This window comes from Lepidochelys kempii, chromosome 14 (genome assembly GCF_965140285.1).
Source record: "Lepidochelys kempii isolate rLepKem1 chromosome 14, rLepKem1.hap1, whole genome shotgun sequence".
Classification (NCBI taxonomy): Eukaryota; Metazoa; Chordata; order Testudines; family Cheloniidae; genus Lepidochelys; species Lepidochelys kempii.
Genome location: NC_136393.1, coordinates 46,043,377 through 46,065,923, shown reverse-complemented (window position 1 = coordinate 46,065,923; position 22,547 = coordinate 46,043,377). Strand labels below are relative to the sequence as shown.

The 22,547-nt window shown below is 52.0% G+C and overlaps 1 protein-coding gene across 1 annotated transcript; it reads right to left on the bottom strand.

Annotated features, from left to right (window-relative positions):
- Positions 1-563: 563 nt before the first annotated feature.
- On the bottom strand, positions 564-21,945 carry LOC140897524 (uncharacterized). Its single transcript, XM_078848616.1, is given in 5 exon segments — positions 564-1,320; positions 1,322-2,159; positions 18,224-19,588; positions 19,723-20,763; positions 20,904-21,945. Coding segments are annotated over 4 exon segments (2,424 nt in total). The 5' UTR covers positions 19,769-20,763; positions 20,904-21,945; the 3' UTR covers positions 564-1,145.
- Between the last annotated feature and the right edge of the window lie 602 nt (positions 21,946-22,547).

The following is a 22,547-nucleotide window of genomic DNA, read 5'->3' as shown; positions in this document are numbered from 1 at the left end:
GAATGAATGTAGCCTATCAGTATGTGTTAAGATAGAAATGCAATGAGCCTACAAGCCTCAAGATCTGTAAGACAATAACATAGCTAAATTAGTCCAGGCACATGACCCAGTGTGGTGGCCATCCAACATCTTGACAGATGAAAGGAGAAGCGACAAAATCAGTGGTATGCTCTATGGCCAACTTAAGAACCACCCGCAACGTAGAGGAAGGCCAAAGCTCTGATACAGCAACAAAGTCAAGCAAGGCCTCAGGAAATTCAAGCATTCCCACTGACAGCTGGGAGAGCCCTGCCTACAACCGCTCCGTTTGGAGAAGCCAGGTCAAGGCTGGTGCAGTCACTGAGGCGAGCCGCCAGAAAGCCGAGGCTGAAGCCCGCAGTCGAGCCAGGGACCAGAGTGTGCCTTGACTTCCGTCTGGCGAGTGAGGCTGTACAGAGGTGCCGACTTCCCTAATTTCCCCAGGGGTGCTCGACCCCCCGCTCCGCCCCAGACCCTGCCCCCACTCCACTCCTTCCCCCAAGGCCCCACCCGGCCTCTTCCCACCCCCACTCCATCTCTTCCTGCCTCATTCCTCCCCCTCCTCTGAGCATGCCCTGCCCTCGCTTCTCCTTTCCCTGCTCCCGCTCCTCCTCCCCCTCCACGGCAGGTGGGAAGCACAGGGGGGGAGGGAAATGGGGGGAGCTGAGCTCAGGTGGCTGGTGGGTGCTGAGCACCCACTATTTTTCCCCTAGGGTGTGGATTTTTCACACCCCTGCATGATGTAGTTATACCAAAGTAAGTATGTAGCGTAGACCAAGCATGAGATTCTACTCCCTGGGTACGTTCTCAGGTGGTCATTAAACCTGAAAAGCCATCTGGCATTTAAAAAGTTGGATAGCGCACAGAGCATGGGCTAGCTGAACAATCAAGTCAATTTAACTTCCTGAATGCAAGGCGAAAGTGAAATTGCCAAGCGCCTACCAGATGGGCAGCCAGGAAGCTGAAAAATTCCATTTTGCTCCTGAAAGACCCCTTTGGTGATCATTTTTTGAGTTTTTTTTTACTTTTTGTCCAGATTCAGGATGAAAATCTTTTCAAATCCACAAACTTTTTCACCGGAAAAGATTTTCCTGTTTCAGGCAGCTATCCCGGAGAACCAAAAGCCACTAATGTGTGTGGGAACTAGGAAATGGATACTTCATGGGGTCTCTGTGGTCCACTATGGTGTAGGTCTGCTTGAAGCATTTTCCACTCCAAGGACATTTAAAAGGTGTCTCCCCTGTATATATCTGCTGATGTCTCATGTGACCAGAGCCCCAACTGAAAGTTCTACCACAGTCAAGGTTTCTTTCTTGTATGGAGTCTCTGATGTGTAATTAGGTTTGAGCTCTGATTGAAGCTTTTCCCACAGTCCAGGCATTTATAGGGTCTCTCTCCTGTGTGGGTTCTGTGATGTGTAATAAGATGCGAGCTGCGACTGAAGCTTTTCCCACAGTCCAGGCATTTGTAGGGTCTCTCTCCCGTGTGGATAATCTGGTGTGTAATAAGGTTTGAGTTGTCATTAAACCTTTTCCCACACTCGAGGCATTTATAGGGGTTCTCGCCCGTGTGAATTCTCTGATGGGCAAGGAGCCGCGAGAGTTGAAAGAAACTTTTCCCACAGTCAGAGCATTTAAAGGGTTTATCCCCAGTGTGGAGTTTCTGATGCGCAATGAGGGCTGAACTGTCACTGAACTTTTTCCCGCACTCTAGGCATATAAAGGGTTTCTCTCCCGTGTGGGTTCTCTGATGTCTAACCAGGGTTGAGCTCCGATTGAAACTTTTCCCACAGTTGAGGCATTTATGGGGTTTAACTCCCGTGTGGATTCTCCGATGGTTAATAAAGGCTGAGCCATCGCTAAACATTTTCCCACACTCCGGGCACTTGTAGGGTCGCTCTCCCGTGTGGACTCTTTGATGTGTAATAAGCTGGGAGCTCTGAATGAAGCTTTTCCCGCACTCCAGGCATTTATAGGGCTTTTCTCCGGTGTGGAGCCTCTGATGCCTAACGAGGTGCTCCCGCTGATTAAAGCTTCTCCCACACTCAAGGCATTTAAAAGGCCTGTCTCCAGTGTGGAGTCTCTGATGTGAAATAAGGTTTGAGCTCCGATTGAAGCTTTTCCCGCACTCGGAGCATGTGTTGTCTCTCACTCCTGATAGGATTCTCTGCTGGGCTGTGGTTTCCTTGGGGTCTTTGCAAACTCCCCCATGATCAGTGGATTTACCCACTTTCTGCCCTGGATGGGTTCCCAGCTGCGTCTCTGGCCTGTGCCCATTTCCCCAGGCTTTTCGCCGCTCCTGGGTAAAATTCCCTTCAGATCTTCCCAATAACATCCTGTGTGATTCCACTTGCTCAGGACCTTCCTGCTGCAGATTCTCCTCTGTGTTTTCACTCACCCTCCCATCACCTGCTGGGACAGAGAGAGAGAGGATCCAGACAGGAGTCACTCCCAGTGCCAGAGAGAAACAACAGGAGAACAGCGAAGAGGTTTAGCAACATAATAACTAGAGGAAAGACGGAGATATTTGATGCTGCCTCCACATCCCAGCCAAACAGCAAGGGGGAAGTAAAGTCAGGGAGGGAACTCCTGCCAGCTGGAAGCCAGGGTGAGCGTGAAGCTGTGAGTGACACCTGCCAGGAGGACGTGACCCCTGCTGGCTACAACCCTGAGCTGGGTGAGATGAGGCAGAACTGAGGGCTCTTGCTCACAGCACATTTGTGGGAGTCCCAGCGTTTTCCTTCACTCCCCGGGTGGTTTGTGCTCGTTTCATCGATTCCTCACCTGTGCGGGCGCCTCTCGGGCTCTCCCTTTCCTCGCAGGCCTGGAGATCCGGGACCCACGGCTCTTCCCCTCGCTCCAGCTGGGCGATCAGCTCAGGTTTGGGAAGGGGAAATCCTGCTCAAGGGGTGAAATCAGGTGAGATTAGGGCATGTCAGGCATTGGGAGAGGATTTGTCACAAAGAACATCCCCTGATCTTAACCTGACCCCGCGCTGGGCTGGGGGGAGAGGGAATCTGAGTGGATGGGAACATGGTCACTGAGCCCCCAAATCAAAGGCAGGGGATGTGCTCGTCTCTCAGTACGAGTTTCCAGAATCTGCACCCTGGGGAATTTGCTGGTGCACACAAAAGCTGTGCTTGTCAGCCCCTGCCTACTGCTAAACCTGCAGAGCCCGGCGCCCGGCCCAGGGATGGAGCTCGTCCCAGGAAGGGCGGGGGACAGGGATTGTGTATGTGAGTGAGAATTAATACTGGCAGGTCAAGGCGCTGCTTCTACCCCTTTGAAAGCTGTGGGGATGGGAACGAATTATCATCTCCTTTATCTTGCTAACTCCCCTGTCCCATGGGAGTGGGGTGGAGAGGGACGTCTCTCTCCCAGGAGGCCTGGGGACAGTGGGGCTCATACCCCTGAAATCTAATTGATTGAGAAAGACCAGAAATGGCAACATCACAGATCTCACAGCTTCTAATAGCAGACGGGATGGGAAGCCCTTACCCAGCGAGGTCACCGTCTCGTAGTTCTCCTGCATGACGTCCCTGTAGAGGGCTCTCTGAGCAGGGTCCAGCAGAGCCCCCTGCCCCTGGGTGAAATACACAGCCACCTCCTCGAAGGTCACCGGCCCCTGGAACAACAAGAGTCCCCCACTCAGCACCTGCTGCCCCAGCCACAATCCCACTAGTCACGGCGGAGGAGGACCCATAAAATGGAAGCTGGGGGGCGGGGGGGACAACAGAGTAGCAGGAGCCCACCCCCACCCTGCTCAGAGCAGCCAGGAGGCTGCAGATTGGGGAGAAAGAGAGAGGGTGAAGGACCAATGAAAGAGGGCAGGAGCTTCATGTCCATCACATACCTACTAGCCAGAGGCTGATATGGGAGACAAACCCCCCGAAAAGGGTACAGGAAGAGAAACCCCAGCAACCCTTCCCCTTTCCTAGGAGCTAGATGTAAGCATCTGTCCCTGGACCTCCCTGTTGGCTGCCTCTGGCTAGTAGGTTCAGGCTGCAGCCCTGAGAGTCTGGTAAATTTCTCCAGCCTCGTGCAGGTGGGGTTGTTCCCTGTTCTAGAAATGGGGGGAGTTCTACCCTCTCCCAATGGCCCCTGTTCTAAAAATCAAGGCCCAAACCAAACAGTTCCAGCAAGTGAATCCACCCTGGTTCCCACCTGGACGCGTGTATTTTCCGCCCCTTCTTCTTGAGCAAAACCCTGCTGAAAATCCCCGACCTGCACCGAATCTGCTGCTGTCATTTCCCTTCCCTGCAGCCCTGTCGGGGAAAGAATGGTGCTTGGGGAGGTTTCACCAGGGGGCTTTCGTCCATTTCACGCTCCAGTTCACCCCAGGCTCTTTCCCAACAGACACACTTTCTAGAATCTGTGACGCTGGGAAAACACCAGCTCATTTTAATCCAACCCCTCCCACCAGCACTAACCCACCCCCCTCCGAGACCGTTTTAAACCCTCTCAGTAACAGAGTCCTAAGCCAAACTCCAGAAAAGAGCAAAATCAAAGGAGTGGCCCTCCTTCATTGGTGGAACTGGAAACGGTTCCCAGAAGCTTTATTTCAGTTTTCACCAAGAAGGTTGGTGGTGATTGGACGTCTAACATAGTGAATGCCAGTGAAAATGCAGTAGGATCAGAGGCTAAAATAGGGAAAGAACAAGTTAAAGTTACAAGAAAAGGAGGACTTGTGGCACCTTAGAGACTAACCAATTTATTTGAGCATAAGCTTTCGTGAGCTACAGCCCAATTCATCGGTTGCATGAAGTGAGCTGTAGCTCACGAAAGCTCATGCTCAAATAAATTGGTTAGTCTCTAAGGTGCCACAAGTCCTCCTTTTCTTTTTGCGGATACAGACTAACACGGCTGCTACTCTGAAATTAGACAAGTTAGAGGTCTTCAAGTCACCAGGGCCTGATGCAATGCATCCTAGACTACTCAAGGAGCTGACTGAGGAGATATCTGACCCATTTGCGATTATCTCTGAAAAGTCATGGAGTATGGGAGAGATACCAGAAGACTGGAAAAGGGCAGATATAGTGCCCATCTATAAAAAGGGAAATAAGGACAATCCAGGGAAATACAGACCAGTCATCTTAACTTGTGTACCCGGAAAGATAATGGAGCAAATAATTAAGCAATCAATTTGCAAACACCTAGAAGATAATGACGTGATAAGTAACAGTCAGCATGGATTTGTCAAGGACAAATCAGTGTCAAACCAACCTGATAGCTTTCTTTGACAGGGTAACAAGTCTTGTGGATAGTGGGGAAGCGATCGCTTCTTGGCTCCTTGAAGCTAAGATCAAAGTGTAGTTTCCCCAAAGTCCCAACATCTTTAACCTCACCATGGAGCCGTTGCTGTGAGCGATCTCCAATGGCACAGATGGCTTCAACCTCCACAGTGAGAGGGCGAGCGTCCTGGCTTACGCGGATGACCTGGTCCTGACCACGGACGACCCAGAGAACCTCCAACGTATGCTAGATGCCACCAGTCGAGCTGCCGATTGGATGCGGCTCCGCTTCAGTGCAAAGAAGTGCGCAACTCTCTACATTGACGACAGCAAAAGGGACTTGGCGCAGACGACAGGGTTCCAGATCCAGGGCGAGCCTGTCATCCCCCTGGCAGAGGGGCAGGTGTGCTAGCACCTAGGCATGCTGTCAAGGTTCCTTCCCCACTCTGAACTCTAGGGTACAGATGTGGGGACGTGCATGAAAACCTCCTAAGCTTACTTTCACCAGCTTAGGTTAAAACTTCCCCAAGGTACAAATTAATTTTATCCTTTGACCCTGGATCTCCACTGCCACCACCAAACTTTAACTGGGTTTACTGGGAAACGTAGTTTGGACACGTCTTTCCCCCCAAAATCCTCCCAACCCTTGCACCCCACTTCCTGGGGAAGGTTTGGTAAAAATCCTCACCAATTTGCATAGGTGACCACAGACCCAAATCCTTGGATCTGAGAACAATGAAAAAGCATTCAGTTTTCTTACAAGAAGACTTTTAATAGAAGTAAAGGAATCACCTCTGTAAAATCAGGATGGTAGATACCTTACAGGGTAATTAGATTCAAAACATAGAGAATTCCTCTAGGCAAAACCTTAAGTTACAAAAAAGACACACAGACAGGAATAGTCATTCTATTCACCACAGTTCTTTTCTCAGCCATTTAAAGAAATCAATCTAACACATACCTAGCTAGATTACTTACTAAAAGTTCTAAGACTCCATTCCTGTTCTATCCCCAGCAAAAGCAGCATACAGACAGGCACAGACCCTTTGTTTCTCTCCCTCCTCCCAGCTTTTGAAAGTATCTTGTCTCCTCATTGGTCATTTTGGTCAGGTGCCAGCAAGGTTACCTTTAGCTTCTTAACCCTTTACAGGTGAGAGGATTTTTCCTCTGGCCAAGAGGGATTTTCAAGGGGTTAACCCTTCCCTTTATATTTATGACACACGCCAACGGGTTTCCGTGTCCGGCAGACACCCGAGGACACCATCCAGGAGATCTTGCAGGATGCCGCCAAGATCGATGCCTCCCTGCTAGCACTGTGGCAGAAGATAAATGCCCTGAACACCTTCCTGATTCCCCGCATCTCGTTCGTCCTAAGGGGATCCGCCGTGGAGCAGGTACCCCTCAACAAGGCAGACAAGATCATCCGGCAGCTGGTGAAGAAGTGGCTGTTCCTTCCCCAGAGAGCCAGCAACGAGCTGATCTACATCGCTCACAGGCATGGCGGTGCCAATGTCCCCCGCATGGGCGACCTGTGTGACATCGCGGTGATCACCCATGCCTTCTGCCTGCTGATGTGTCCTGATGCCATGGTAAGGAACATCACGGCAAACGCCCTCCATGACGCAACAAAGAAGTGGATCGGCAGAGCCCCGACATCGCCACCTTCCTGAACGGCTCCCTGGATGGCGAATTTGGACGGGACGGGCGCGACATCGCTTCACTGTGGTCCCGCGCTCGCAATGCCACTCATCGCCTGGGGAAGCGCATCGGCTGCCGCTGGGAGTGGTGTGAGGAGCGCCAGGAGCTGGGAGTCCTGGTGCCGCAGATCAGGTCCGACGACAACACCATCATCACCCTGAGGGGCATGCTGGAGAGGACCCTGAAGGCAGGCATCCACTCACTGTACATGGAAACCCTCAAGCGTAAACCGGACCAGGGTAAAGCCTTCGAACTGACCAGCAAGTGGGACGCCAGCAACCACTTCCTCGCCGGGGGTGGCTTCACCCATTTCGCCGACTGGCTGTTCATCCACCGCGCCCGGCTCAACTGCGTCCTGCTCAACGGAGCCGTCCGCCATAGGAACTGAGACAAGTGTTGCAGGAAGTGCGGCTACTCCAACGAGACCCTGCCCCACGTCCTGTGCAGCTGCAAGCCCCACTCCAGAGCCTGGCAGCTGCACCACAACGCCATCCAGAACCGCCCGGTGAAAGCCATCGCACCGCGCCTGTGGGAGGTCGCCGTGGACTGCGCCATCCCTGGTACTGACAGCCAGTTGCGACCTGACGTGGTCATCACCGAGATCATCCTCGTCGATGTCACGGTCTCCTTCGAGAACAGCGCAAGCTCATAAACTGGAAAAATACGCCCCCCCTGGCCGACACCCTGAGAGCGAAGGGCTACGAGGTGCAGATGGATGCCCTGATCGTCGGAGCCCTGGGCGCTTGGGACCCCTGCCACAAGCGTGTGCTGCGGACCTGTGGGATCGGTCGACGTTACGCACGGCTCATGCGGCACCTCATGGTCTCGGACGCCATCCGATGGTCCAGGGACATCTACATCGAACACATCACCGGCACCAGGAGGTGGGAGCCAGTACGACATCGTGCACCGACTATGGGAAAGGGACTGAGAGACTTTTTCCATGGGACCATATGAACTGGAACCATAAACTCACTGAACATTAAATCCCACCAAATGAGGGTAGATTCAGCCTCATCATCGTATCCACTCATTATACTCCACACCTGAACATAGCCATTATATGAATAATATACCTCCATATCTCAATGTCTGTACTTTGACCTGTTAACCTTTTATCCCCAATCGGGGAGATTGCAGATTAGGTATTCCTTACGCCACCCATTCCTAAACCGAATTTTGCACCCCTTGATAACCTGTACCTTATTCCCTAATAACCAGAAACTTCTATGCTTAAAATCTGTACTGTTTTCTTTTTACTTCAACATCATCTTAGTAAAGCTTTTGATATTATTGTGCATGACCTTCTCGTAAACAAACTAGGGAAATGCAACCTAGATGGAGCTACTATAAGGTGGGTGCAAAACTGGTTGGAAAACCATTCCCAGAGAGTAGTTATCAGTGGTTCACAGTCATGCTGGAAGGGCATATTGAGTGGGGGCCCGCAGGGATCAGTTCTGGGTCCAGTTCTGTTCAATATCTTCATCAGTGATTTAGATAATGGCATAGAGAGTACACTTATAAAGTTTGCGGACGATACCAAGCTGGGAGGGGTTGCAAGTGCCTTGGAGGATAGGGTTATAATTCAAAATGATCTGGACAAACTGGAGAAATGGTCTGAAGTAAATAGGATGAAAATCAATAAGGACAAATGCAAAGTACTCCACTTAGGAAGGAACAATCAGTTGCACACCTACAGAATGGGAAATGACTGCCTAGGAAGGAGTACTGTGGAAAGGAATCTGGGGATCATAGTGGATCACAAGCTAAATATGAGTCAACAGTATAACACTATTGCAAAAAAAGCAAACATCGTTCTGGGATGTATTAGCGGGAGTATTGTAAGCAAGTCATGAGAAGTCATTCTTCCGCTGTACTCTGCACTGATAAGACCTGAACTGGAGTATCATGTCCAGTTCTGGGCACCGTATTTCAGGAAGGATGTGGACAAATTGGAGAAAATCCAGAGAAGAGCAACAGAAATGATGAAAGGTCTAAAAAACACAATCTATGAGGGAGGATTGAAAAAAAATGGGTTTGTTTAATCTGGAAAAGAGAAGACTGAGAGGGGACTTGATAACAGTTTTCAAGTACATAAAAGGTTGTTACAAGGAGAAATGAGAAAAATTATTCTTCTGAACCTCTGAGACTAGAACAAGAAGCAATGGGTTTAAATTGCAGCAAAGGAGGTTTAGCTTGGACATTAGGAAAATCTTCCTAACTGTCAGGGTGTTTAAGCACTGGAATAAATTGCCCAGGGAGGTTGTGGAATCTCTGACACTGGAGATTTTTAAGAGCAGGTTAGGCAAACGCCTGTCAGGGATGGTCTAGATAATACTTAGTCCTGCCATGAGTGCAGGAGGCTGGACTAGATGACCTCTCGAGGTCCTTTCCAGTCCTTATATTCTATGATAAGGGCAACAAAGATGATCAAGGGTGTGGAATGGCTTCCATATGATGAAAGACTAAAAGATTAGGGCTGCTCACCTTAGAAAAGAGACGACTAAGGGGGATATGACAGAGGTCTATAAAGCCATGAACGGTGTGGAGAAAGTGAATAGAAGAGTGTTATTAACCCTTTCCCATGGTGCAAAAACCAGGGGTTACTCAATGAAACTGATAGGCAGCAGGTTTAATGCAAACAAGAAGAAGTACTTGTTCACACAATGCACAATTAACCTGTGGAACTCCTTGCCAGAAGATGTTGTGAAGGCCAAGACTATACTAGGGTTCAAAAAAGAATTGGAAAAGTTCATGGAGGATAGGTCCACCAATGGCTAGTAGCCAAGATGGTTAAAGATGCAACCCCATGCTCGAGGGAACACTAAAGCTGTGGCTGCCAGAAGCCAGGAGGGGAAGATGGGGTGGGTTCTCATGCCCTCTGAAGCTCTGGTACTGGCCATTGCCAGAGACAGGATATCGGGCGAGATGGACCATTGCTCTATCCCAGTTTAGCAGCTCTTATGTTTTTAACCAGTCATTAGAGAAGAAAAATTGGTGACTTTTGAGAAGATTTTATGTCAGTGTTCAATAAATGAGACAGGAAACTCGGAAAAGACTTATACCACCTGGCTAGTTAGCCAGGATAAGGCAAAAGCTGAGGTGGTTTTACATCACCGGTGGATAGTTAGAGGGAAACGGGAGGAGAGCGTGCCAGGGAGGGCAGGGAAGAGTGTGTTTGGTGGGGAATAGTTAATAATTTAGAAAAACCTCACCCCTTTAGTGTCCCTGGGACAAACCGTGGGTCCCCTGGAATTCCACAGAGATGGGGAGATTTCCTTAGTATCAAAGTGCCAACGGGGACATGTTAGAGATGAGAGGGCTAAAAGCACAAAATGAGGACCGGATGACACGCGGTCCTGCGTTCATGAAGGGTGCAGCATGTGAGTCTGTCATTAGCGATTGGATCCTGATGCCCACATATCAGGGGGCGGAATTAACACGGCCCGACTGTGAGCGCTGGACTTTACAGCCTTTCACAAGTAATACTGAGATAACCCTTACTTGACTTTTTTGACTTGACCTGGTGGGGCTTTCCCCTTTGCGGTTTGTTTGTATGTCACTTTGTCTGGCATTTGCTGACTCTGAAGGAGTCCAGATTGGTACTCCAATAAGCCCTGCCTGTAAATACAAATTTGTCAGGCCAGATCCTCCCGCTGGCAGACGTATGCCATTGTGCCACACTGGAGTGGACGGGACCAGATCCCCAGCGGATGGGAATCCGGCCATAGCTCCATCGACTTCATTTACGCCAGCTGAGCCTCTGATCGGTGGGGTGTGTGGGACACACGCGTTGCACACGGATTCCCCAGTTGCTAGGACAGATGGGCAAATTCACCACCAGCAGAAAAGTACAAAAACCCAGGGACATAACAACAGGCTGGGCTGATCACTTCCACTGAACTCCTCAGGGAACAGAACAAGGGGCTGAGATAGTGTAACTGGAGAATGAGTGTAACCGCTCACCCCCTTACCTTCCCTCCAAGCGGTGCCCTCACTGAGACCAGGGGCTGCTCAGGGCGGGTGGTCTTCCCTTTATGGGGTGTCCTGGCCAGGCTGGGGGTCTCTGCACGGGGAGAGTCTCCTGGGGGAGCAGCGGGAAGGTTACTCCTTTGCAAGCCACCTCTCCCAGGTGCAGCCAGGGCTCTGGGGTCCCCAGCCGCAGCCCCCGCTAAGCCGGGGCTCTTGCAAAAGGGACAGCGCCGGGGACGTGAAACTCGTTCACACGGCCAGTGCAATTCACTTCCTGCTGCCAGGGCTGCATGACCCCAGCCATGGCTCCATCCCCAGCTCCTCCTGGGTCCTAGCGATAAACCCCCCACGCTGCAGCCACCTGGCTCCAGGCTCCCACCTCTGGGGAGGGTTTCAGGTCTCAGACGTGGGCCGCCTCTCCCAGGATTCAGGGAAGTTCGAGCCCCCAAGCCTCCGTGTCCATGGGGGATGGCAGGGGGAGACTGCAAGATCCCCAGTGAAAAGGGGGATTTTTTTGATCGAGACTTGTGATTGTTCCAGAGGCTCCCCAAAATCGAAGGGGACAGAAGGGTGCTGGGCTGCTCGGAGCCATGAGCTGCAGGGGGGGGGGGGTACATTTTCCAGGGACATGGACTTTGTGGCGGGGGCCTGGAGGGGATTTCATCAGCTGTTGTCTGCAGAGGGCTCTGTTCCTGCCCAGAGGAGGGAACCCGGAGCCTGGACTCACCAGCTGCTGCTCCCCCAAGCTGTGGAGCGAACCCTCCTGAAATCTCCCTCTGTGCCCAGCCCAGGTGGGATTTTCTCTGGTGGCTGGAACTAGCCCCCCCTGGGGCAGCCCTGGGCTCTGCTGAGATTTAACTCCTGTTCAGAGCCAAATACGCAAACCCATGGGAGTTAGGTGCCTAAATACACCTGAACATCTGGCCCTAGGTGCCTAAATCCCAGATTCAGACATTAGTGTGATCCAAAAACCCTACAGGCACCTAAAATCACTGGGTGCCTAAATTTTCACTATAAAGGCATAGGGGCTGGGACTAGGGGTGATGCCGCCCCTCCCCACGCCCGGCTTGATGTGGATTAATTCCATTATACACAGGATTTACAGTCTGTACAGCACCCCACCTGTACCGGCCAGGGAGACTAGCCCCCGGCCCCTCCCCCGCAGAACCCCCTCCCACAGCCTCAGCTCCCCGTGCCCCCAGCGCTCGGGGCGGTGGGGCTGCGAACTCCTGCCAGGCCGCGCGGCGGGGTGGGTGGCTCCAGCCGGGCGGCGCGGCTGCCAGTCCTGCTCCTCTGAGCAGCATGGTAAGGGGGAGGTGAGTGGGGGGGGGTTGAATAAGGGGCAAGGGGTTCCAGGGGGCAGTCAGAGGACAGGGAGCAGGGGGTGGTTGGGTGGGGCAGAGGTTCGGGGCGGAGGGGGCGTTCAGGGGATGGGGAACAGTGGGCGGTTGGATAGGCGTGGGAGTCCCGCGGGGGCTGTCAGGGGGCGGGGCTGTGGATAGGGGTCGGGGCAGTCAGGGGACGAGCAGGGGGGTTGGATAGGGAGTGGGGTTCTGGGGGGGTGGTTGGGGCAGGGGATCCTGGGAGGGGGCAGTCAGGGGACAAGGAGCAGGGGGGGGGTTGGATGGGTCAGGGGTTTTGAGGGGGGCCATCAGGGGGCAGGAGGTGGGAGGGGGTGGATAGGGGGCGGGGGCCAGGCTGTTTGGGGAGGCACAGCCTTCCCTACCCGGCCTGCCATACAGTTTTGGAACCCCAATATGGCCCTTGGGCCAAAAAGTTTGCCCACCCCTGGTCTACGTAGACAGGCGCGAGCTGTCTCGAGTGGTGTGTATCCACCGTGCCTCCTGCAATGGGCCTTGGCTGGGCGGCGTCTTTCCACGCTTCAGGAATAAAATCAACCACAAGACTCATCCTAATCCCATTCCAATGAATAGTCAGAGTAAGGAATGAATGGGGAACTGGGGGGTGTGGATCAGCGTTCACGTTGCCGTACCTGACCCCAGGCCAGGAAAGTGAATGATCCAACCAGCGGACCAAATTCGGGAGTAAATCCTGGTCATGAGCCGCCTGAGGCCGACTGCGCCTAGGCTAAGAAGAATGAGGAACAGGTCTAAAATCAACGCCCAGAGAGGCCCACAAACATGGAAACCGAAGGCGCCGATCCGGTATACACTGACGCTGACCTGCTTCGCTTGACTGCTGCCAGTGACCCCGCAGATTTCAAAGTAAAATGTTCATGTTGGTAGAGGCCGGCGGGTGGGTAAATTTGTAGGGGCAGGAGCCCACCTCTGAGATTTGAGTCCCTTTCAGCCTATTTGTCTTAATTTTAAAATAGAAGGCCGTGCCCTTAGCCTGGGCGATCCCGATCGAATCTGGGGCCTTTCCGTCCAAATGGATGAGCCCCCACTGGCTAAGCTATACGACCAACACCCAAGGCTACCGCAGGATCCTCAATCGCTATTGGTGACTCATTCACTACGCGAGGGGAGTAAGTGCCATATGGAGCAGGTGCAGGTTTTACAAACTGAAGCAGTGGCATATGGGGATCAGAGCAGCGGGGGGCGCCGGGTGACCCCTTTGTCGACTTTGCCCTTCTGGGCTGGGCTCTGGCATAGCTCCTGAGCTCTCCCCAACTCACCCCTTGATGCTGAGCCTTACTGGCACCAAGGATCATCCGGACCCAGTGTTTTAGAACAGGGGTTTTCCAACTTTTTGCTGGTGACCCAGTTGAAGAAAATTGTTGATGCCCACAACCCAGTGGAGATGGGGATGAGGGGGTTGGGCTGTGGGAGGGGCTCAGGGCTGGGGCAGAGGGTTGGGGCACAGGCTTACCTCGGGTGGCTCCCGGTCAGTGGTGCAGCAGCATTGCTAAGGCAGGCTTCCTGCCTGTCCTGGCACAGCAGACCATGCTGCACCCTGCAAGTGGCCAGCAGCAGGTCCGGCTCCTAGGCGGAGGTACTCAAGTGGGTCTGCACGGCTCTCGCCCACAGGCCCCATCCCCCCCAGCTCCCATTGGCCAGGAACTGGCCAATGGGAGTGCTTGGGTTGGGGGCAGTGCACAGAGCCCCGTGGCCCCCCTGCCTAGGAGCCGGACCTGCTGCTGGCCACTTCCGGGGCGCAGCGCAGTGTCGGAACAGGTAGGGACTAGCCTGCCTTAGCTGGGCAGCGCCGCTGATGGGACTTTTAATGGCCCAGTCGGTGGTGCTGACCAGAGCTGCCGTGACCCAGTGCCTTACATACCGCAACCCAGTACTGGGTCATGACCCGCAGTTTGAAAACCACTGTTTTAGAAAGCCCAGTTCACTGGCGACAGCTTTGAGAAAGACCTGGTTTTACAAAAATATATGTTTCCTATGCAACACTGGGATAATTCTAGCAGGGACCTTCGCTCTCTGGGAGTTCAGAAGAACTGACAGAGCAGAACCATAAGGGAAGAAAGTTGGGGACCTTCCCCTCCAGTGACAGGTGATAGTGTCCTGCAAAGAGAAGTGGCAACACCTGTGATGTCTCCTACAAATAGCTCCCTGTCCCCTTACCATTCCTCCCCATGGCTACTCCACCAGGCTTCAGAAACTGATTGATTCTCCTTCTGCAGAAGGCAGGTGACTGGGAAATGAAAACCAGAGGGGATTTCGCTACAGACCAGGGATTTTCCCGGCAGAAGAGTCTGAAAGCTGGGAGAGCCGGCATCAGCACTCTCTGGTGCTCGGCCTGGGGGGAAAATAGCATCTCAAAGAGGCCTCCAGATAGCCGCAGAATCTGTTAAAGGCCATTTGGACTCATTAGTCAAGGCAAAAACACGGGGAGTTTGAGAAACTAAATTCCACTTTAGTCATTTCAAAGCAAGAAATAAAAGGTAACCCACCACCCCGTCTGCCCGCAGTCCAGTTCAGCATGGTGCATTCCAGCCCCAGCCCCGCACATGGCTGTTCCCAGCTCCTGCAGGCCTCAGTGACAGAGCCATACATTACAAGCTGGGAGAAAAGCACAGAGATCCTATGAGAAAGCTGAGATCCTGCCGTAAAAGCAAATGCCGCGAAAGTGGGAACCCAGGGAGCTCAGGTTAATGGGATGCAGAGGACGGGGTGAATTTACGGCAGTGTCGGCATCTCCAAGCCAAGCTGAGGCGTTTATCCCCCTGGGAACGTCCCTGGTGAGTCAGGAAGGAAAGACGCTGTCATCCTCATACAAGACACTGTGGTAAATGGGGAGGGGTGAGCCCCTGGGCTCCTTATTGCCTTCTGGCCTCGGTTATGAGAGTCAGCTTGGCTTCAATTTAAGGCTGGCCAGGTCTGTGGACTTCCCTGGCTCTCATCTCAGATCCGCCCAGCTTTGGCCTCTTCAGAGAACGGCCCCCTCCCTATTGCTCCGCTGGTGGCATGGTTCGCAATCCTTTAGAATTCAGGGACAACTTCCCCCAGCATTCGCAGGACAATTCCTGTCTCTCTCTGGCCCCCAGTGCAGCGAGTTCACAGTTCTCAGCCTCAGCTGTCTGGCTCTCAAGAGCAAACCCAGCAGTTCCCCCAGTTCTGTTCCCCTCCATCTCCCATCTTCTCCCCTCCTGTCTGTATCTCATGTCACTGCAAAGGTCAGGCAGCAACTTCTTTCCCCAGATCAATCTTTGCCTTTCAGACTGAGACTCTCGCACCCAACCAGCCGTGTCCATGCCCAGATTATTTATAATAATCATTGTTCAAATGACACCTAAATCTCATGGCCAAAAGTGTGGACATGGTAAAACTAAAACAAAAATAAAGCACTATTAAGGCAAATGATCATTTGTCTTACAAAGTCTCCAGTATAAATCTGAGCTCATGTCAAACAAAACGAATATCCAAGTATAGATTTACAAATTATATGGCTGTCTAGTCAGATATCCCTCATACACGGCCCGTAGGACTTCCTAAATTAATTCCTGTGTAAACTAGAGCTTTTTGGGGTTGGGCAGGGGGAATCCAATCTTGATTTTTAAAATTGCCAATGATGGGGAATCCACCACAGTCCTTGATAAATTGTTGCAGTGTTTTAATTCCCCTCACTGTGAAAATATGGGGCAATTTTTCTATTCTAAATTTATCTAACTTCAATTTCCACCCACTGGATCTTGTTAGATCTTTGTCTGCTAGATTGAAGAGCCCCATATTATCAACTTTCTGCTACTCACAGAGGCACTTCTAGGGTATGACCAACTTAATTTCCTCTTTGATAACCAGAAAGAGAACTCCTTGAGTCTTTCAATATAAGGCATGTTTCTCAGTCATTTAATTATTCTTGGGTCTTTTCTCTGACCCCTCTCCAATTTATCAACATCCTTCTTGAACTGTGGACCCCAGAACTGGATAGAGTATTCCAACAGTGGTCACACCAGTGCCAAATACAGTGGCAATATAACTTGCCTACTCGTACGTGCTAGACTGGTTTATTTACCCAAGGATCTCATTAGCCTTTTTCGCTACTACATAGCACAGGGAGCTCATAGAATCATTCACTGGGAGGGACCTTGAGAGGTCATCTCGTCCAGTGCCCCGCACTCATGGCAGGACCAAGTGTTACCTAGGCCATCCCTGGATCATCATGTTCAGCTGATTATCCATCACAACCCCAAAATCGTTTTCAGAGTCACGGCTTCCCAGGATAGAGTGTCTCACCCTGTGAGTATGGCCCACGTTCTTTTTTCTGAGATGGTATTACATTGACATTGAGCCATATTAAAACGCATGTGGTTTACTTGCATCCAGTCGATCAAGTGATCTAGATCGCTCTGTGTCAGTGGCCTGTCCCTTTCATTATTTCCCACTTCCCTGAGAGTTGTGTCGTCAGCAAACTTTATCTGTTTATGTTTCCTTCCAGGTCTTTAATAAAAACATTAAATAGCGTAGGGCCAGGAACCGATCCCGGCCAGACTACATTCTAGGCCCAGCTCTACCCTGCTCAGCGTCACAACTCCCTGACTTTGAGGCACCCTGGCAAATTCCTGGAACAACCATGGCATTCATAGAACCTGACTTAAGCATGATGAATGGGGCGAGAGAGGTGCCCAAGAATGCGAGCCATGCTCCAAGGGGAGCAGCCTAAGCTAGCCAATGGGAGGTGCTGATGAGAGGGGTGTGTCCTGTCCGATAGAGACAAGGGCCTATCTCTGCTCACGATCCACAGTCTGGGTGTACCCCTTCTCCGGCAGACTCGTGGCTTAGGCTTGTGAGATTGTGTTAGACACCTGTCTCTCTCCACATATAATGGCCTGAGGAGGTGGTGCGACCCACCTATTAGCTCAGTGGTAAGAGCACTTACCTGGGATGAGGGGGACCCCGGTTGGATTTCCCCTCTCTGCCTGAGGGAGAGAGAGGATTTGAACAGGGTTCTCCCACAGGAGAGTGATCACCAACCTACGGGATATCCTGATGTGGGGCTTCCTTAGTCTCTCCTGTTGAGAGACTGGGCCTCGCAGGTCCCTGACCCATAGGCGCCAACTCCGTGGGTTTTCCCGCAAAATTAGTGGATGCTAAGCCAAGCTTCCCCCCCCCCGCCCCGCTGCACTGCCTCTCGCCTGCTGACAGCCCCACCGACCAACTCCTCCCCCTCCCTCCAAGCACCTCCCGCCCGCTGTGGATCAACTCCGGGGCGTGCACGGAGGGAGGGGGAGGAGCAGGGTCAGGGCACTCTTGGCGGAGGGGGCAGGACAGGGGTGGGAAAAGACGGGGTGGAGGTTGGGCTGGGGGAAGGGGTGGAGTGGGGGTGGAGGATTGAGGGAAGGGGTGGAGTGGGGGCAGGGCTGGGGCAGAGCCTGGGGAGGGGGTTGAGCACCCCCTTGGGTAGAGAGGAAGTTGGCACCTATGCCCTGGCCAACAGGTTACGGAGTCATTCCCTCTCACGCTATCCATTCATATTTTAGGAAAGGTACTAACCCCCCCCCAACAAAACAACAACCCACAGCAACATGAAATAACAGGGGATGAGACAATCTGCCCCAGAAGGGCGAAGTAGATGAGTGTAAAACTCAGTTTGCTAATGAATGGAGCAGTGTAACTGATATGCACACAATTGGCTGCTGCTGGGTCCTTACCCCAGACACGGGCAGCTGGATACTTGGGGGCCAAACACCCCTGATGTGTGCAGGAAATAGAAAATGTCTGGTCTCTTGACGGTGCCCTGGTAGAATTTCTCTCCTGTGTGCAGGAGTCTCTGATGTCCAGTATGGTGTGAGCTCCGCTTGACATGCTAAAGAGATGACAGAGGTCTCTTCCCTGTGTGGATTTGCTGGTGCCTCAGACTACCTGTGCCCTGAAAGATCCTTCCCCCACATTCAAGGTTTTTCTCCCCTGTGGAGTCTCTGATGTCGAGTATGGGTGGAGCTCTGACTGAAGCTTTTCCCACAGACCTGGCACGTATAGGGTTTTTCTCCAGTGTGGATTCTCCTATGTTTAATGAGGGTCGAGCTGTCGCTAAACCTTTTCCCACAGTCTGAGCACTTATAGGGTCTCTCTCCCGTGTGGGTTCTCTGATGTGAAAAAAGATCTGAGCTCTGACAGAAACTTTTCCCACAATCAAGGCATTTAAAAGGGCGTTCGCCTGTGTGGATTCTCTGGTGTGTAATGAGGTTTGAGCTCCGACTGAAACTTTTCCCGCAGTCCGCACATTTATAAGGATTCTCTCCGGTGTGACTTCTCTGGTGTATAACCAGTTGTGAGCGCCAGTCAAAACTTTTCCCACAGTCCAGGCATTTATAGGGTCTCTCTCCTGTGTGGACTCTCTGATGCATAATAAGATCTGAGTACTGGTCGAAACTTTTCCCACACTCTGGGCATTGACAGGATTTATCTCCCGTGTGGGTTCTCTTGTGTCGCATAAGGTGCGAACTCCTATTGAATCTTTTCCCACAGTCAGAGCATTTATACGGTCTCTCTCCCGTATGGATTCGCTGGTGCGAAATAAGGTTGGAGCTCTGATTGAAGCTTTTCCAACAGATGAGGCATTTGTAAGGTTTCTCTCCTGAATGGATTCTTTGATGGATAATAAGCTGTGTTCTCCGATCAAAACTTTCCCCACAGTAGGGGCATTTGTAGGGTCTGTCTCCCGTGTGGCTTCTCTGATGGGAAATAAGATCCGAGCTCTGAATGAAGTTTTTCCCGCACTCAACACATTTATAGGGTTTCTCTCCCGTGTGCGTTCTCTCATGTCTGTTGAGTTGTGAGCTCTGAATGAAGCTTTTCTCACAGATGAGGCATTTATAGGGCTTCTCTCCTGTGTGGATTCTTCTGTGTGAGATAAGGTTTGAGCTCTGATTGAAGCTTTTCCCACACACCAGGCATTTATAGGGTTTCTCGCCTGTGTGGATTCTTCTATGGGAAATAAGGTGAGAGTGCCGACTGAAGCTTTTCCCACACTCGGCACACGTATTTTTTTCTCTTTGCCATGTTGCTTCTCCGCTGGGCTGTTGTTTCTCTGAGTTCCTTGCATCCTCCGCCACATTAAACCTACCCACTTCTTTCTCTGGCTGGTTTTCCAGCTGCCTCTCTGATCTGCACTGATTTCCACAGGCTTTCGTGCACTCAGAGCTCTGGCCAAAATTCCCTTTGGATCTTTCCAGTAATGTCCCATGTGCTTCTCCTTGCTCAGGACCTTCCTGCAGTGAATTATCCTCCATGTTTTCACTCACCATCCCATCGGCTGCTGGAATAAAGAGAGAGAATCCAGACAGGCGTCGTCCCCTGTGCTGGGGAGAAGGCAGAGAAGGGGAACAGCAAAAAGGGGAAACACGACACAGTAACTGGTGGGGAGATTGAGAAAGAGAAAATTTTACTGACCCATCTTTAATTTTTCCTTCTCCAAAGCGGATCCCTGGTGCTCCATGATCCCTTACAACTGGGTTGTCCCCTCATCGGACAGGTACCAGCAGACTGGCAGTGCGGGCCATGCCGCTCTGCTGACTCATGGAGGGAAAGAGTGGGAAAAGAGTGCGAAAATGGTCAAGCAAGACCGTGGCGCTCAAACCCACCTCCGGCTACCAGGGACAGTGTCTGAATGTGCCAGGAGGAGGTGCAGCGGGAGAAGGACAAAGCCCACTCCACCCTCACCCTCCGCCCCGCTAGTAACATGGGGCAGGGAGCGCGCAGCAGCCCTGGGCTAGGCTCAGGGCAGGGTGGGCACTGGGCCGAGGAGACACGTGTGGGGAGGTACAAGTCGTCTATGGCCATCAGGCTAACAAGGGGGGAGAAGACAATTTAATGATCACACCGGGGGACTCAATCTGCACCCAAGGGAGACTTCCTGGCTCTTGAGGTGGAGAAGTGGAGTAAGTGGAACAGGGGCGGGAAGAGACAGAGCAAGGTCTGGGGTATGCTCTGTCTCTTTGGAGGCAGAGATCGTAATAATTTCCCTGAGTGTGCAGTGAGAGGCAGCCAGGACAGGGCTCTGGGGAACTTGGGAACTAGGTTGCACCAGTTGTTACCTGAAAGCCAAGGTTTAGACTGGCAGAGTCTCAAGGAGTTTGCTGGTGAAGCAGACAGATCGGTGCCGCAAAGAGCTGCCATACACACCACAATCACCAGCAAAACTCACCCTTGTTCAGGCTGAGGGGTAACGCACTGTCTTGCAGTTTGGGGTGTCCTGAGCAGAGGACACAGGTCCATTCCCCTGAAATCCAGTCAAACCAGAGAAGAACCTGAGCAGGAGCCAAAGTGGGCACATCCCAGATCCCACCACTTCTAATAACCCAAGGGGACAGGAATCCCTTACCCAGCAAGGTCACGGTCTCACAATTCTGCATGACGTCCCTGACCAGGGTCCAGCAGAGCCCCCTGCCCCTGGGTGAAATACACAGCTAACTCCACGAAGGTCACTGGCATCTGAAACAACAAGAGTCCCCCACTCAGCACCTGCTTCCCCAGCCACAATCCCACGAATCAGGGGGGTGGGGGGGGCGGGGAGAGAATAAAACGAAAGCCCTGGGGAGGGACAAAGTGGTGGAATCCCCCACATGACCCACCCTGCTCAGAGCAGCCAGGAAATTCCAGGTGTGGGGAGAAAGAGAGAGCTCCTTGTCCCTCCCCGTGGACAGAGATGGGCTGGGTCCTTCCCACTGATCACACAACTAGTAGCCAGAAGTTGATAAGGGAGCTGGAGACCTCAAGCAGGGTCCTGGGACAGGAACCCCAACATCCTTCGCATTCCCAGCAGCCAGATGTGAGGAGATGGGGCATCTTCACTGGTGGTGTCCCCTTCATATTCCAGAGCAGTCTCTGTCTAGTACATTCAGGCTCCAGCCCTAGGGCTGTGTTATTTCTTTCCCAGCCCTGTCCATGGGTTGGTTCCTTTTCTAGAAATGGGGAAATTTCCACCTGCTCCCAATAAACTTGTGCTGAGAATCGTGCTGCAGAATGAACGCACATCCCGACAGTGCTGGCATATCCTTTACCCTGTGTATTTCCTACCCCTTCCCCATCTAGCACAGGGCCACCCAGCAAAGCCCCTACCCAAGACAGCTCCACCACAGCTGTTTCCTTTCCCCGTGCCCTGGGAGGACGTGGTGTAATCATCGGGATCTCACAGGCCTACCCCGTTTGTGAGCTCGATGGTTGGAAACGTGGTGAAAGTTCATAAGACGTTACCATCACCTATAACGATAAACACTGATCGGTAGGGCCCTGCCAAATTCACGGCCACGAAAAACACGTCACAGACCGTGAAATCTGGTCTCCCTCCATGAAATCTGGTCTTTTGTGTGCTTTTATCCTGCACTACACAGATTTCATGGGGGAGACCAGCATTTCCCAAACTGGGGCTCCTGACACAAAAGGGAGTTGCAGGGAGGGTCGAAAAGTTATTTTTTTGGGGGGGGGGGGCGGTCACGGTATTACGACCCTTATTCTGGATGGCTATATCAGACCAGGCCATCCTTACTTCTGCCCTGCTGCTGGCGGTGGGCTCCCAGCCAGCAGCCACCGCTCTCCAGCCGCCCGGCTCTGAAGGCAGAGCCACCACCAGCATCAGCGCAGAAGTAAGGATAGCAGCACCGCAACCCCCCTACAATAACCCTGTGACCCCCTTCCCCCCCTCCACAAAACTCCTTTTTGGGTCAGGACCCCTACAATTACAACACCCGCGAAATTTCAGATTTAAATAGCTGAAATCATGAAATTTACCATTTTAAAAATCATAGAATAACAGAGTTGGAAGGCCATCTAGTCCAACCCCCTGCCCAGAGCAGGACCCCCTGCCCAGCGCAGGAAAATCCTATGACTGGGAAATTGACCAGAATGAACCATGAATTTGGTAGGGCCCTATGGATAGACTAGGATGACCAGACAGCAAATGTGAAAAATCAGGATGGGGGTGGGGGGTAAATAGGAGCCTATATAAGAAAAAGACCCAAAAATCGGGACTGTCCCTATAAAATCGGGACATCTGGTCACCCTAGGATAGACAAAGGTTTGAAAGGCGATAGAGAAAACTGGATGAATCCAAACCGAAAGTCTACGGATACCACCCAAGGACTGTGTTAAACTCTGACTCGCAGACAAGAGGACAACAGAACTGGAAATTAATGGCTCAAGATTGGCTTGTTGGAATTTAGGACTGATCGGCGAAGGAAATAACCAGGGGAGGGTCTATTTGGCGGATCAGGCTTTGG